The sequence below is a fragment of the Triplophysa dalaica genome, chromosome 2, assembly GCF_015846415.1.
Source record: "Triplophysa dalaica isolate WHDGS20190420 chromosome 2, ASM1584641v1, whole genome shotgun sequence".
Classification (NCBI taxonomy): domain Eukaryota; kingdom Metazoa; phylum Chordata; class Actinopteri; order Cypriniformes; family Nemacheilidae; genus Triplophysa; species Triplophysa dalaica.
In genome coordinates, this window is record NC_079543.1 from 12,616,989 (window position 1) to 12,629,441 (window position 12,453).

Consider the following 12,453-nt stretch of genomic DNA (forward strand, 5'->3'; position numbering starts at 1 on the left):
TGGGGCACTATTGACTTCCATAGTTATAGTTTTCCTACTATGGTAATCAATATTCCCCAAGGGTTGTTAACAAAATATATTTATGGAATGTTTGTAACCCTTTTTTTGTGTGTTCAACCGAACAGCAAAATTAATGGTTTGGAACAGCTTGAGGGGGAGAAAATGATTACAGAATTTTCATTTTTGGGTTAACTATCCCTTTAAATTCTGTTTTGTATACTTTACTCTTTCACAGGACTTGCACGACAATGGCAGATCTGAATGAAAATGGGTTCTGCAATCTGCAGTCAGTAACATTTGCCTCTATATTGCCATCTCTGTTTGAAACATAAAAATGCACGTTACTTTACAAATTTATCTTCATGTGTCATGATGTTGAAGTTTCATTTCATGCTAATGTTGACCCGCTAGATTAGAAATCATTAATTATGATTTTACCATTGTGAATCAGGGTATTCTAAGAAGAGAAGTTTTTTTAATCTACTGATTACAATAGTTGAATTTCAACCCGAAAATGTATGTATTGGCATTGTACTTCACCGAATGTTACATTGCAATATTTTTCCTGAAATAATTATAATAAAATAGTTGATTACGGATATAACATTACAATGAGATTATACTGAGGTTTCCAATCCCGTCAACTGATAATTGAGGCTAATTTATACCGTTCCCTTTGTTGAGAAGTTCCAATTAAAGGATTTGGAATGGGGAAGACAGAACAAAAACAAGTTTCATGAGCGATTGGTTTGAATTAGAGACTTGACAGATCTGCCTGCCTGCGCCTATTGTAATGTCTTTTTTCCCCCAAAAAAAATGTTGGCACTTGTTGAGTAGAAATTCATATGCTCATTTCATATAGATGACATGTCTTTCATATGTTCTTGGCTTGGTGAAAATGGCATATTTTTATAGCAAAATGGGATTTAGTGGAATAAAACACACAGGTTAAATTACGCCATACAGGTTTGCAAGCACCCATAAATGATTAAATCTTTTAACCTTCCTCACTCATGTGTTGAATTTCTCACCATAACTCCACAAACACGTGCACTTGTATGTCAACTGGATCATTTCTGCTCTGCAGATTTGCCAACATATGAATGCACTCAAAGTTTTCAAGGAAAACATTTCCTCTGTTGAAGACAGGTGTTCGAGTCCTGTCGAAGCATGGAAAACACTCAACCGACCACACAGAATCCCTAGTTAACCGGTGCTGTCCGAGCCACCTTGAGTGTGTTGGTGTTAGAAACACGTTACACTAACATTTGGGAATGGTTTGATTGCTCTCCAATTATGGTGGTTTGTGTTGGCTAAGAGCGGCAGTTGTGTGATGACTTGTTTAAAGGAGGGATGAATTAAGACATAAATTTTAACCCGTGCTTTTGTTACATAAGAGGGAATCGTGTTTAAGCAAACATCCTGTAAGTGTCAGAACTGAAAACGCCCTTGTTACTGAAATTACAACGGTTCTCGACACCAGGCCCAGCCAATATAAAGTCCTGGACTGCACCTATCTATGACATCATTGATAGGTTGAACACCGCCTCCACAGAAGAATATCAACGACTACTTTTCTAGCCCCGCCCACTGGTTCGCAGATGACAGTACTGAAGTAACATAAATTGCGCGGAACCAGATAGAGCGAGCAAGCTGTAAACCTGCCATTTAAGATCACAAAATACTGTGCAATCAGTGCCTGGTTGTGGAAGAACACAGTCGCTGCATAGCCTTCCTTCAGATTCTGACATAAAAAGTCAACTTCAACCACGCATTACTTAAGACATTCCAGTTTACATGGGTAAAACAATACATCGGATTCCTTTGTGAATAAGGCACAGGTTGGCACAGGAGACACAGGAGCACAGGAATTAAAAAGCAGTGCTGTGCAGTCAATATTGGATCCGATAGGAATGGTGCAGTAATTTTATGTATGTACAACATTTTTGTACTTTGCGTCACTATTGCTTTGTTATAGATCGCTTGATATGCCCTGAGCCCTATTCACACGGGATTAGTATTACCTGAGGACCTTTAGTCAATTGTAATACTTTGGTTGTCTGTGATCTTAATTCCACGGGAATCGGCCATGTCTGCAATTTGTAAAGTAAAAATTCCTCCACAAATTACCATATTTTGACGAACAACGAGGTCCTGTGATAATATTAATCCGATAATATTAGTAGGAATCGACATCTGTGATATTTCAAGGTTTTGTCCACCGTTTGTGAATCATGGAGCCTGTTTCGAAGAGTTTTGGTATAATTTCGGGTGCTGGGTCAAATCCATAAGTGACCGGGAGTCGCCCATTTTTTTTATCATGGAAACTCTCTTAACATTTGAGACCTGCGTCGCGGTGATCTTCTGTCCGGTTCGCAATCACAGGTCTCAAATGCTCACAGGTACGGATGTCATAAAACACCATACAACTATAGGCTATACAAACTATATGCATAGCCGTGACATCACATCCTTCATTAATCCCGTGCGAATGCACCACATGAAAAGAGATGGGAGGAGGTGAGGTAATTTATTTAATTTATTTATTTATGATTCTCTAGGAAAACATCTTCTGTGTCTTGATATGAACCGACTACAGATGTTCAAGCCATAGCACGTTAGGCGGTCACCGGGGGGTTGTAAAGTGGAATTAATTACGTAAATTTCAATATTAGCATTGTTTAGCAGTAACGTCATATATTTCACATGAGAAGAGCCATCAAGACTGAACTACAGAGAGACAAGATTGTTGCATGAATTGTATACAATATGTTCCTTCGTATATATGGAGCTCAATGTACCTCTTGGGGTCCACCAACTTGTAGAGCTTTCCACTGTGTGATTGGGTTGCCATGCTTTTGCTTGAAGCAAGTATGTAGACTTCACCTGCACAGAAAAAAAACATATTTCCTTGAGGGATTTCATTTAACTTCTCTCACCTTACTTCTTGCTGCACTTGACACTGGTGCATGCGAGGGTTTCATGAGGGGGTCATTAAAACCTCATGTAAGTAATTTAATGAGGAGCTGTACTGTGTTGCAGAACTGTGCGCAGATTGTAAACATGTGTCAGAAGGCTGCCATGTGGCTCTCCAATGCATCCTTCCAATGAATCCCTCATACAAATCAGCAACAAATGCTATCTCTCCCTCACAGAGGCCCAGGCTTGGCACATCGTGAGAGATTTATCCTTTGTCTCACTTGACCTGGTGTTTGGATTCAAGAGTTAGTTGCTTGTGATGCACAGTGCTGTGGGAAAATTACATTGTAACAGAGATTACAACCATGCATTGAGTGGGCATTGCTTTGTGGTTCCTGCAGTGTCAGAGAGTTGGCAGGCGGTTCAAATAAATGATCCCACTGCAACAGCAGTGAGCCAAAAATCAACTGTAACCAATTTCAAATGTGACCGTAAGGAAACGCAGGAGATTTCAGATGTAAACCCTATGTGCTGACAAATTGTCCTGACCTAATCAGTGGTAAAAAGCGGAATAGTACGAATATAGTTTCGGGCTAAAATGTTTATTGGAAAAAAGATATTTGGGGTCTGAGAGCATGGATTTCCATGGTGACCCCGGTGACCTATTCTGTTCTTTATCACTTTGTTGATTTTTTTTCTGTGACAAAATGGCATGGATTTTATTAGTAAAATGATAATTTCAGCATCAAATGAAGTCAAAACCAACCAGACTACAGTTCTTATTGAGAAAACCTTGAACATAATTTTTTTTTTGAGTGTCATTTATAATCAAACTATGACAAAGCATGATTTTTTTATGTTGACTGAATTTGATATTAAATGCACACCCTCGGTGCCTTGTTTAAGGTTGTGGAGACCTTACGAACCTAATTCATCTTCGCCAAACCCCAGGATGTTGCCTACCAGCGAGGAACCACAGGGACTGCTGCTACCAAGACAAAAAGGCTTCTCCTGCCACGGCCTATCTTCTAAAGATCTCTGGAGAATTCTGAAGTTTCTGAAACAAAACCATAAACACACAATATTTATGAACTGAATTCATTATAATTGCTTGATTTCATCATAAACGATCATGTTTTGTATATGACTGATGAAGGTCATGAGACCGAAACGTTTTTATACTAACCTAATTGACCTCTTTGCAAACACTGGTAGTGTGCAGGATTTATTTTCTTTTTGCTTAGCATATACAATCATAACATGACAAAGCAAACAGAGTATTTCACAGCTTCGGTTTGACAAACAATTTTTGTTGTCACAGTGGTGCAAGGTTTATCGTTACTTTTGGATAAAAAGTCTGGTTCATAGCAAAAAAAGGATACATTTCAAACCTGCGTGTAGAAATGTATAGTAACTGCCAATTGACATGGCAGAGAATCTGCTTTTAATTTACACTGAAAAAATCTTATTGTGGTGTATGGTGAGTTTGTGTTGGCACAGTCCCCAATAAAAAGAAAGAAAAATAGACTCCAGTTTCCACTTACATTACCACTAAAGCTTAACAGTCCAGAGCCCTATCAAATGCAAGCTAAATATCTGATTTAAAATTTCCTTGAAATATATATTTTATTCTTTGACTGTTTAATTGAAGATCGATTCTATTTGATCCTATCTGATAATATAGGCTCCTGCAACTCTGCTGATGGGTGGTTATTTGAAAATAAAATGATAACACATACCCATTTTTGTCTCCAAATACGTAACTTCCATAAAGTCGTCTTGACTGACATCCCCTATAGATGAAACCACCGACTGGAATGGCGCCTCCATTTGACCCAAAGTCAAACGTTGATGGCTCATTTTCTAAAAGGAAACAGAAAATAACTAAACTCAAAACTGAAAATTGGTGTAAGGAAAAATTAACATTGAAGAAATAATAAAGAATTCAAAGTCCATATATCGCTTCTGTCCTTCGGAAACGTTGTATTATAACAGTTCATGCAGAGAACACTCGAGAGATGCAGATAATCCAATATACTTTTAATATTATCCAGGATGCCGACGACACAGACAAGCACACCACCATATACATAAACAATACCAGACAAATAACTGAACTAAGGAGAGAACTTAAATAGTACAGAAAACGAGGGTAAGACAGGTGATGGGGATTCATTTATAATGTCCAAGATGATGGGGATCAGGTGTTACGAGCGCAAAAAAGAGTTTGTCAACTTTGACAACCCAGTATGTAATCATTTAAAAAGTACTGCGTTTATTCCAATTCCTGAAAATCTGAATGCGGATATATACAAGGTTTCAAATGGACAGTGACGATATACTTGTGAATTGTCTTGCTTATGCGAATCAATGAAATTAATAATGCTTTCTTGTTTTGTAAACAGTTCACAAACTAAACAACTAAAGAGATTTATCCCTTGAATCCCAATTCATTACGTGAGCAAGGTTGATTTATCCCCATAACAACAGTTTTCTTTGTGTAAGAGATATCCTTGCTTACCACATCTGTCAAAAGACCAATAGCTCTTCACACAGGGTGATTTTAATTAGCTACTCCCCAGACGGTCATAAAACACTTTATATTGTGGAATGGGTTTGTTTCACTAAACGTCCTCATTAACATTCTCATTAAATTCATATTATTGCCCAATAGATTGAGAAATGGACAAGAGTTGTACAGAGAAAGGGTGAGGTAATCCCACAATTACTATTGAGTGTTTGTGTAAATGTGTGTAAATCTTTGTATGTCCACAAAGATTACACCAACAGGGAATGGCAAGTATTTTAGCATTACAGTCAGAATCCCGTAAAACAATAAAATGTGATTTAATTAACAAACGCATTCACTGTGGTGTTGCTTTAACATCGTAAATGGCCTGGTGTTTGGGGGAATCTGGCACAGAATCGTTTGGGGGGTTTTAATGCATTGTTTGGGAGAAAGCCATCTTTGTTTGTTGCCAATGTGTACAAGTAAGCTAATCCAATATTCAGACCACAGGAAATTATATGTATTAACTTCTGGTACTGATCTGGGGTCTCAGTTGTCCGAGATGAATTGCCATGTTGGTCAATGTAAGTTCCAACAACGTACCAAATGCTCTTGGACTTAAATCACCACAGGCAGTTTCTCCCAGGAATAAATAGAACTGTTTTTAAATTTGGAGTGTCTTCGAACATTATAAAGAAAACGTGTATTGTTTTAAATTGTATTAGTATGCCTTAATACATTGTTAATGTGTTTCTCAAGAAAGTTTTTGTCAGCTCAGACATTCTGTTCTTAACATAAAGCCTAACATTACTTCATAGCCAAGCACAGAGTGAGACAATAATTTATGGTTTGAGAAATGCTAAACAATTACTTCTTGAGGGGTTGCTTCTTGAGTGGTTGCCTGGCTGAAACAACCGCTTGGCTTGTTCAAAAGCCTTTCTGCTTGTACAGTAATCTATCATGTTTTGAGTAACCAGCCACCTCTAAAAGACATACCGTAGTCTTTCCCTTTGATGACCTGCAGGATTCTGCCTGTTGTTGTATTTTTGCCAACTGTATCTGTGCATAGGATCATCAGACTTCCATTGATGTCCATGCGGACCTTATCCACTGCACACCTACAACAGGAAGTGGTTGGAGTGTCTTTTGAAGGCAATTTAGGAATGCATGTAGGATTTTCATAATGAAGCATTTTTTAGAAAGTCGGTACATTTTGGACCTACCTCCCTGGATCATGTAGTCCATGAGCAAATATTTCTGGGGGCTGGTTGGTGCTGTTAAAATAGGGGTTGTTTCTGGGTATAGAGTAAGGAGTGTTGCAAAAATCTGTATCCACATCCACCCTTAGGACAGATCCTGTGAAATCACTAAAGTGCAGAAAACATTCCATTGAACATCTCTGAAAACGAATTAGTAGCATAGGAGGCATTGGGGCTAGTTGTCACACTTTTAATGAACATTATTTCAGTAAGATTCATGATGACATCTAGCCCTGGTCACCCCAATATATTGATTCTTAGCACTTTTAATCTTGAATTAAAATGTGTGATATACCTCAGGCCATCCATCTCCTCCATATCGTCCAAAGTGATCATGCCATCACCTAAAAAGATGTGCAGAAGCCCATCAGGCCCGAAAAGGAGCTGCCCTCCCAGATGCTTCCGATGGAGCTCTGCTACTTCCATTAAAACACGGGTAGTCCTTGTGTCCACCTGGTTGGTATTTTTCCTAAAGTAGAACATTAAAATGTGTATAAAACACTATTTCATATTAAAAATAAATTCAAATATAAGCTACCAGACTGGTCTATTTGATTAGTAGTGATTTTTGTCTCCAAAATGTCTTTTAATATTATAAGTTTAATTTAACAGCTGCATTACTTATTTCTAGTTTCCACCCAGATGTCATCTGAAAAGCTAATATACAGTGTGATTAGGGTGAAATATAAACTTCAGCTTGTTTTGAATCGCAGTTGGGAATTGAAAGACAATCAGAATAGATTTCAGCTCTTGTGGTATTTATGTGTTTTGATTACATATCTCTATAAAACATCCATCACCATCAGTAAAAGCATTGCATGAGAAGTTTAGAAGACAGATCCAAAACCGCACGGAAAACAAACATTGTGCATGCATGTCCTTGTGTAAAATGTTTGATCCAGGGCCATAACCACATATTGACGTTGAGGGGACTAAATGTGTGGGTAGGGTGGAGGTTTGTCCTCACCAAAGAATTTCGTTCCTCGTTTAAATTTTTTTGGGGGGAATTCTGTTAAGAATTCTGATACTTTTTATTCACCTATATGTGAATAGACTTTTTTTATACCCATCATGATGAGAGTTACGAATGGTCCTCGTCAAATTTAGGCTGAAGTACTACTGTATATTGCTGGTTGCCCATTACCTGGACACTGTGTACTCCACCACTCGTAGAATGTGGTCGTGTGGCCCGATAGACCAGCGCTCCTGGTTGGTTGTGTAGGAGATGTAGAGCTTTCCATTTTTCTTATAATTGGGGTGGAATGCAAGGCTTAGCAAGCCCCTTTCATCTCCGCCCTGCAAGTCAGATGGGAAAGCACAAAGAATCTAGAAGTTAATTATATCCCTTTTTTAGAACAGGACGGGCTGCAAAAAGTTAAAGACAGGCCTCCCCGAGTTCCCATTCCTCTTTTTCTATCTCTATCTCTCTCCATATGGGGGCCAGTTACCACATGCCCTCTGGCCCCTTGCTTTTTTTTCCTACGCTCTCCTTGACTACTGCATTACAAACGATTATAAAACATTTGACTTCAAGCAAGCCCCCCTCCCCACCCACCTTTTCACCAACCCCATCTTGGTTATAGGCGCTTGTATTTGGGGCCTGGCTCCTCTGGGATGCCCAGGGCCTCCTTACGGCCTCCATTGTGCAAGTGATTTGTGTGTGTAATCTTTAGGGGATATCCGTGAATGCAGTGTTGAGTGGCTGAAACAATTCATTAGCTCACTCGCAGTTCATAGAGAGCACAAAAGTCCAGGAATCCTTTAGCACCCCCAACCCTCTTCCCCTCTCTCTCTTTCTTACTTTTAAATCCGTGCAAAAACGAGGACTGAACTGCCAGCTCCCACTGTCTTGGCAACATGTTATAAAACATTGAAATTGCTTGTGTAATAGGTAAAACCCCTCATCCTAGAGGCTACTACATGAATTGTCACTACTCTGGTGGTCCACTCGTCATAGTGCATTGTAATAAGAGGCTATATTGCTTCAGATCCTGTAGAAACAAGTAATGTTGGGTTTTAACCTCTTTCATTTTCCCAGATTGGTTTTCCTTCTGGTAAAAAACTAAAATAAATTAATCGACAGACAGCCGCGTTTTAAGGTTTGTATGAATGGATGAAAAATTATTATAATGTAATACTGTAGCAAACTAAGTGAAAAAAACAGTCTAAATTGATTTTGTGGTCTGTCCCATCTCCACGATATTCTTTTGGGATATCTCACAAGAATTCAGTAAAGATTGGTCTTCTGGGATTTGCTGAAGTTTACGGTGTGGTTCAACTCATAGAACAAGCCAAAACACACAGATCATAAATTGGTCAGAGCAGCTCTGTTGGGCTGTGCTGTAATAATCCAGTTCAGACAGTCTACAATGCTCCGAGTAAGATTGCTTGGAACTGTAGGAATGCACAAAACTCTCAAGAGACCAGTCAAGAAAGCAGAAGAGTCAAGAAAGGTACACAGCTGAATGATGACCTATTGACCAAGTTCATACAAGCAAAACTTTGTGGTGCCCATTAGATGTCTGTTCTGCATTGGTCAAACAAAAAACAGTTTGGTTGATTTAACAACAGGTTCATTTCATTTATCCTCAGAATGTGCTTTCATATAAAAACGTTCTTCATTTCCTAGAACTTCCATCAAACCACCCATATGTTGTACTCCTGATGCACCAACCTGAATCCCAAAACAAACACGTAAGGAGCAGGTCAAGTTAAGAATTCCAGAAAATTGAAGGATCTCAGGCCAGGGACCACCAAAGAACAAGCGTAAATGAACTCAAATATTAGCTTTTGCTAATGATCGTTCTTTCAACAAGTAGACACACCCCTAAATTAATACAGGGCAGTAGGAAGTACCTCTATTTTTTCAAGCCCATTCCTCTGGGTTCTACCGAAAACATAAAGTAATTAAGAAAAGACAAACTCCAAGATAGCCTCCCTCCATCCATCATAATAGACCTACACAGGCTTCCTGTGCTGGAATGCCATTACACATTGCTCTATAGCAGTTAGCACTATCTGACAACAGCCAAGAGAATAATGACTTTTCATCGCAACATTCCAGGAGCATGCTGATCTCTTCATAGAAGGTTAATCTATCTGAAACCTCACATTTCTGTGCAATACATGTATGTACGATATGTGCATTGCCTTTTGTTTTGACAGCCCGCTTCCTCCTCGAGAAAGATTAGGTTGCAACATCATCTCTGTAAGAATGTTTCTGAAAACGCATGCATTATGCATTATGCATTTGCAGACAACAACACTTCTGCCCCCACCTTGCCCCTCGCCCCATAAGCAGCTGCTTGCCTTTCACAGATTGATGCATGGCCTGGCTCGAACATTGTTTCTGAGCACCTTTTGATCCTTATTGGCTCAGGCAATCCTACATAAAGAGGCATTCCACCCAAGCTGATTGGAGAAAAACAATGCGTGCCTATCTCAAAGCTAATCTGAAACGTTCACAGTAATTCAGAGCCCCATTTACTTCAACACAATGAATCCCAAGACCCAAGTCAAATTCCCCTCCTCCACCTGTTCACACGCATTAATCCTGTGACAGCGCCGGGGTTCTGAGTGAGGATCGCTCACTTTCAAGCAGTGAAAAAAGCAGATCGAATCGTAGGATAACATTCACTCATTACAGCGGCAGCTCTCTGTAGCAATCCACAAATCATCTGAATGGCTCCATCACAGGTGCACTAAAAGTCTAAACCTTAATTTGGAACTCAATACAGTGGAAGGGAAGCTATGCGAGATGACAGCAAAGGAGAAGCTGTTTCTCAAAGAGAACTGTTTAAAGAGTCACAGGAGAAGAGAGGAAAAAGTCAATTTGTCAAAGGCAGGACACTTCATTTCGGACAGGGCCGAAAGCCTTCCTGCTAATCTAACTGAAAAAGCTCAACAGCTGTGCGTGTCAAGTGACAGAATGCACAACACGCTGTGATCTATTTGTTTCAGCAAGAAATAGTTTTTTGCAGCTGGACCCCCTCGAGTTAGCTGATACACCACAATGGAACTACTCTCACATTGCATGCAGATGTCTTCATTGCTATGTCTAGCACGGAAAACAACATAGCAATACCATACTTGTGTACCTACTTCATCAACATGGAACAAATCAGAGCTCGGTTTTTTAATCTTTTTCTCTTTCACACAAATAGTTTATAAGATAATCACACCAGGGCGCTGAAATCCTATGCTTCAGGATTTTGTTTGTCACTGTGTGCTCCGGACTTCTTCTTGGCATCTGGAAGATGTTCGCAATTTCGCAAACATCCCAAAATAGTTAACTGGTAGTTAACTATTTAAGTATCTCTGCTGATAGCACTATTACTGTGCTTTGTCGAAACCAATACATGGTTGGCAAGCTGGCGCGCCATTGAGCCTGAAGACCAGCCACAGATGTGGGAGGGTAATAAAGTAGTTTGTAATAAATCAAACAGGACCACAATTCAACGTCACCAGTCCACAGCAGCCACATCAATCCACCTAAGCCTCTGTGATGTATGCACCAAAAGTCAAGTCTTTTCCACCGGAACCGATAACACTAAGGATTTAGGATCTACCAGTCTCTTATCATCTGAATGATGGTTGTCGAAGAGTTGCACAAAGATGAGTGGAGGTAGAAGTAGAGCTTCATAAAGTACGACCTCTTGCAGCAATCTGAGAAGCATAAGTCACACCGAATATTTGATAACGTTGGTGGGTGTTTGTGTATGAGCTGGGGGCGGTGAGTGAAGAGATAGAGTTTCATCAGAGAACACCCACAGTGCACAGGGAGAGTCCCTCAAGCAGGCGCAGTATTGTTTTCAAGCAGTTTGGCTTAATTGGCAGTCAGGGAATTAGGCATGAAGGATATTCAGAACATTAGAATCAAAGTCATGATAAAACACTATCATCCCCCTTCATGCCCAAGTTGGGTCCCGGGAGGCCTTCCACTGGCACAAAGAGTCTATGTCCTGTTGATGCTCTAAGTAAACACTGCTGACTTGGAATGATAACAGCCAAACTTGACAGAATAGCACTCTCGGGGCACTCTTGCAAGAGCTGGAGCTTACTCTAATTGTCATAATGATTGTTTTATCCACAACCAATTATGTTTAATGATGATAAGGCACATTGGGGACCTTTCCTGTGGGGCTGTTGCATGTTGAATCCATAATTGCTCTTTCTCTCTTTTTAGAGAGAATCGATGAGAGGTATGCCGCTTACATAAACTTCCTGTCAGAAAGCAAGTCTCTTCTTCCATCGCCGGACACTTCCTAAACGAAATGTTCAGAATGCCTCCGTTCTTGTGGGGGCAGATAAACATCTGTTGTGACACACGCCAAAACTACTTCTGACAAACATGCATGTAACCAAATGCTACAGCTGGCAACATTTCAGCCGTTTACTGATCCTCAGCAACCAAACACAGTGCTGGCAGTCGGGTTGACAGCGAGCAAACCACACACAACGAAGCCCACATACAGAATATATTTGTATAATAATATAATTGTTGTGCCAACGCTGTTTCTGGTTTTAGCATTGCCCTGCATTCAGGTTTGCATTTGTGGTGGGAGGAAAGGAAAAATGCAAATACATCCATGGAAGTTGTTATCGTGCTTCCTTAGGATTCAGTTCTGTTAGGGGGCTTCGCTTTTCCCACCTCAGCTTTCATCTGAGAAGGTGCCAAACCAACTGATGAACAACAGATCCTTCAGGTTTCAGCAAGGCCTCCTGAAATATGTCAAACAGACTTCTCAGATGGTGGGAAATCGGGCG

At 39.9% G+C, this 12,453-nt stretch overlaps 1 protein-coding gene across 1 annotated transcript in view; it reads right to left on the reverse strand.

Annotated features, from left to right (window-relative positions):
* The window catches only part of hhip (hedgehog interacting protein), a 33,809-nt gene that overhangs the window by 12,448 nt on the left and 8,908 nt on the right, over positions 1 to 12,453 (reverse strand). The window contains exons 5-11 of the mRNA XM_056735695.1: positions 7,832 to 7,983; positions 6,983 to 7,156; positions 6,652 to 6,795; positions 6,425 to 6,546; positions 4,659 to 4,782; positions 3,846 to 3,976; positions 2,802 to 2,886 (exon numbers count right to left, since the gene is read on the reverse strand). Coding sequence (XP_056591673.1) covers positions 2,802 to 2,886; positions 3,846 to 3,976; positions 4,659 to 4,782; positions 6,425 to 6,546; positions 6,652 to 6,795; positions 6,983 to 7,156; positions 7,832 to 7,983 — 932 coding nt within the window. The remainder of the gene's footprint in view (positions 1 to 2,801; positions 2,887 to 3,845; positions 3,977 to 4,658; positions 4,783 to 6,424; positions 6,547 to 6,651; positions 6,796 to 6,982; positions 7,157 to 7,831; positions 7,984 to 12,453) is intronic.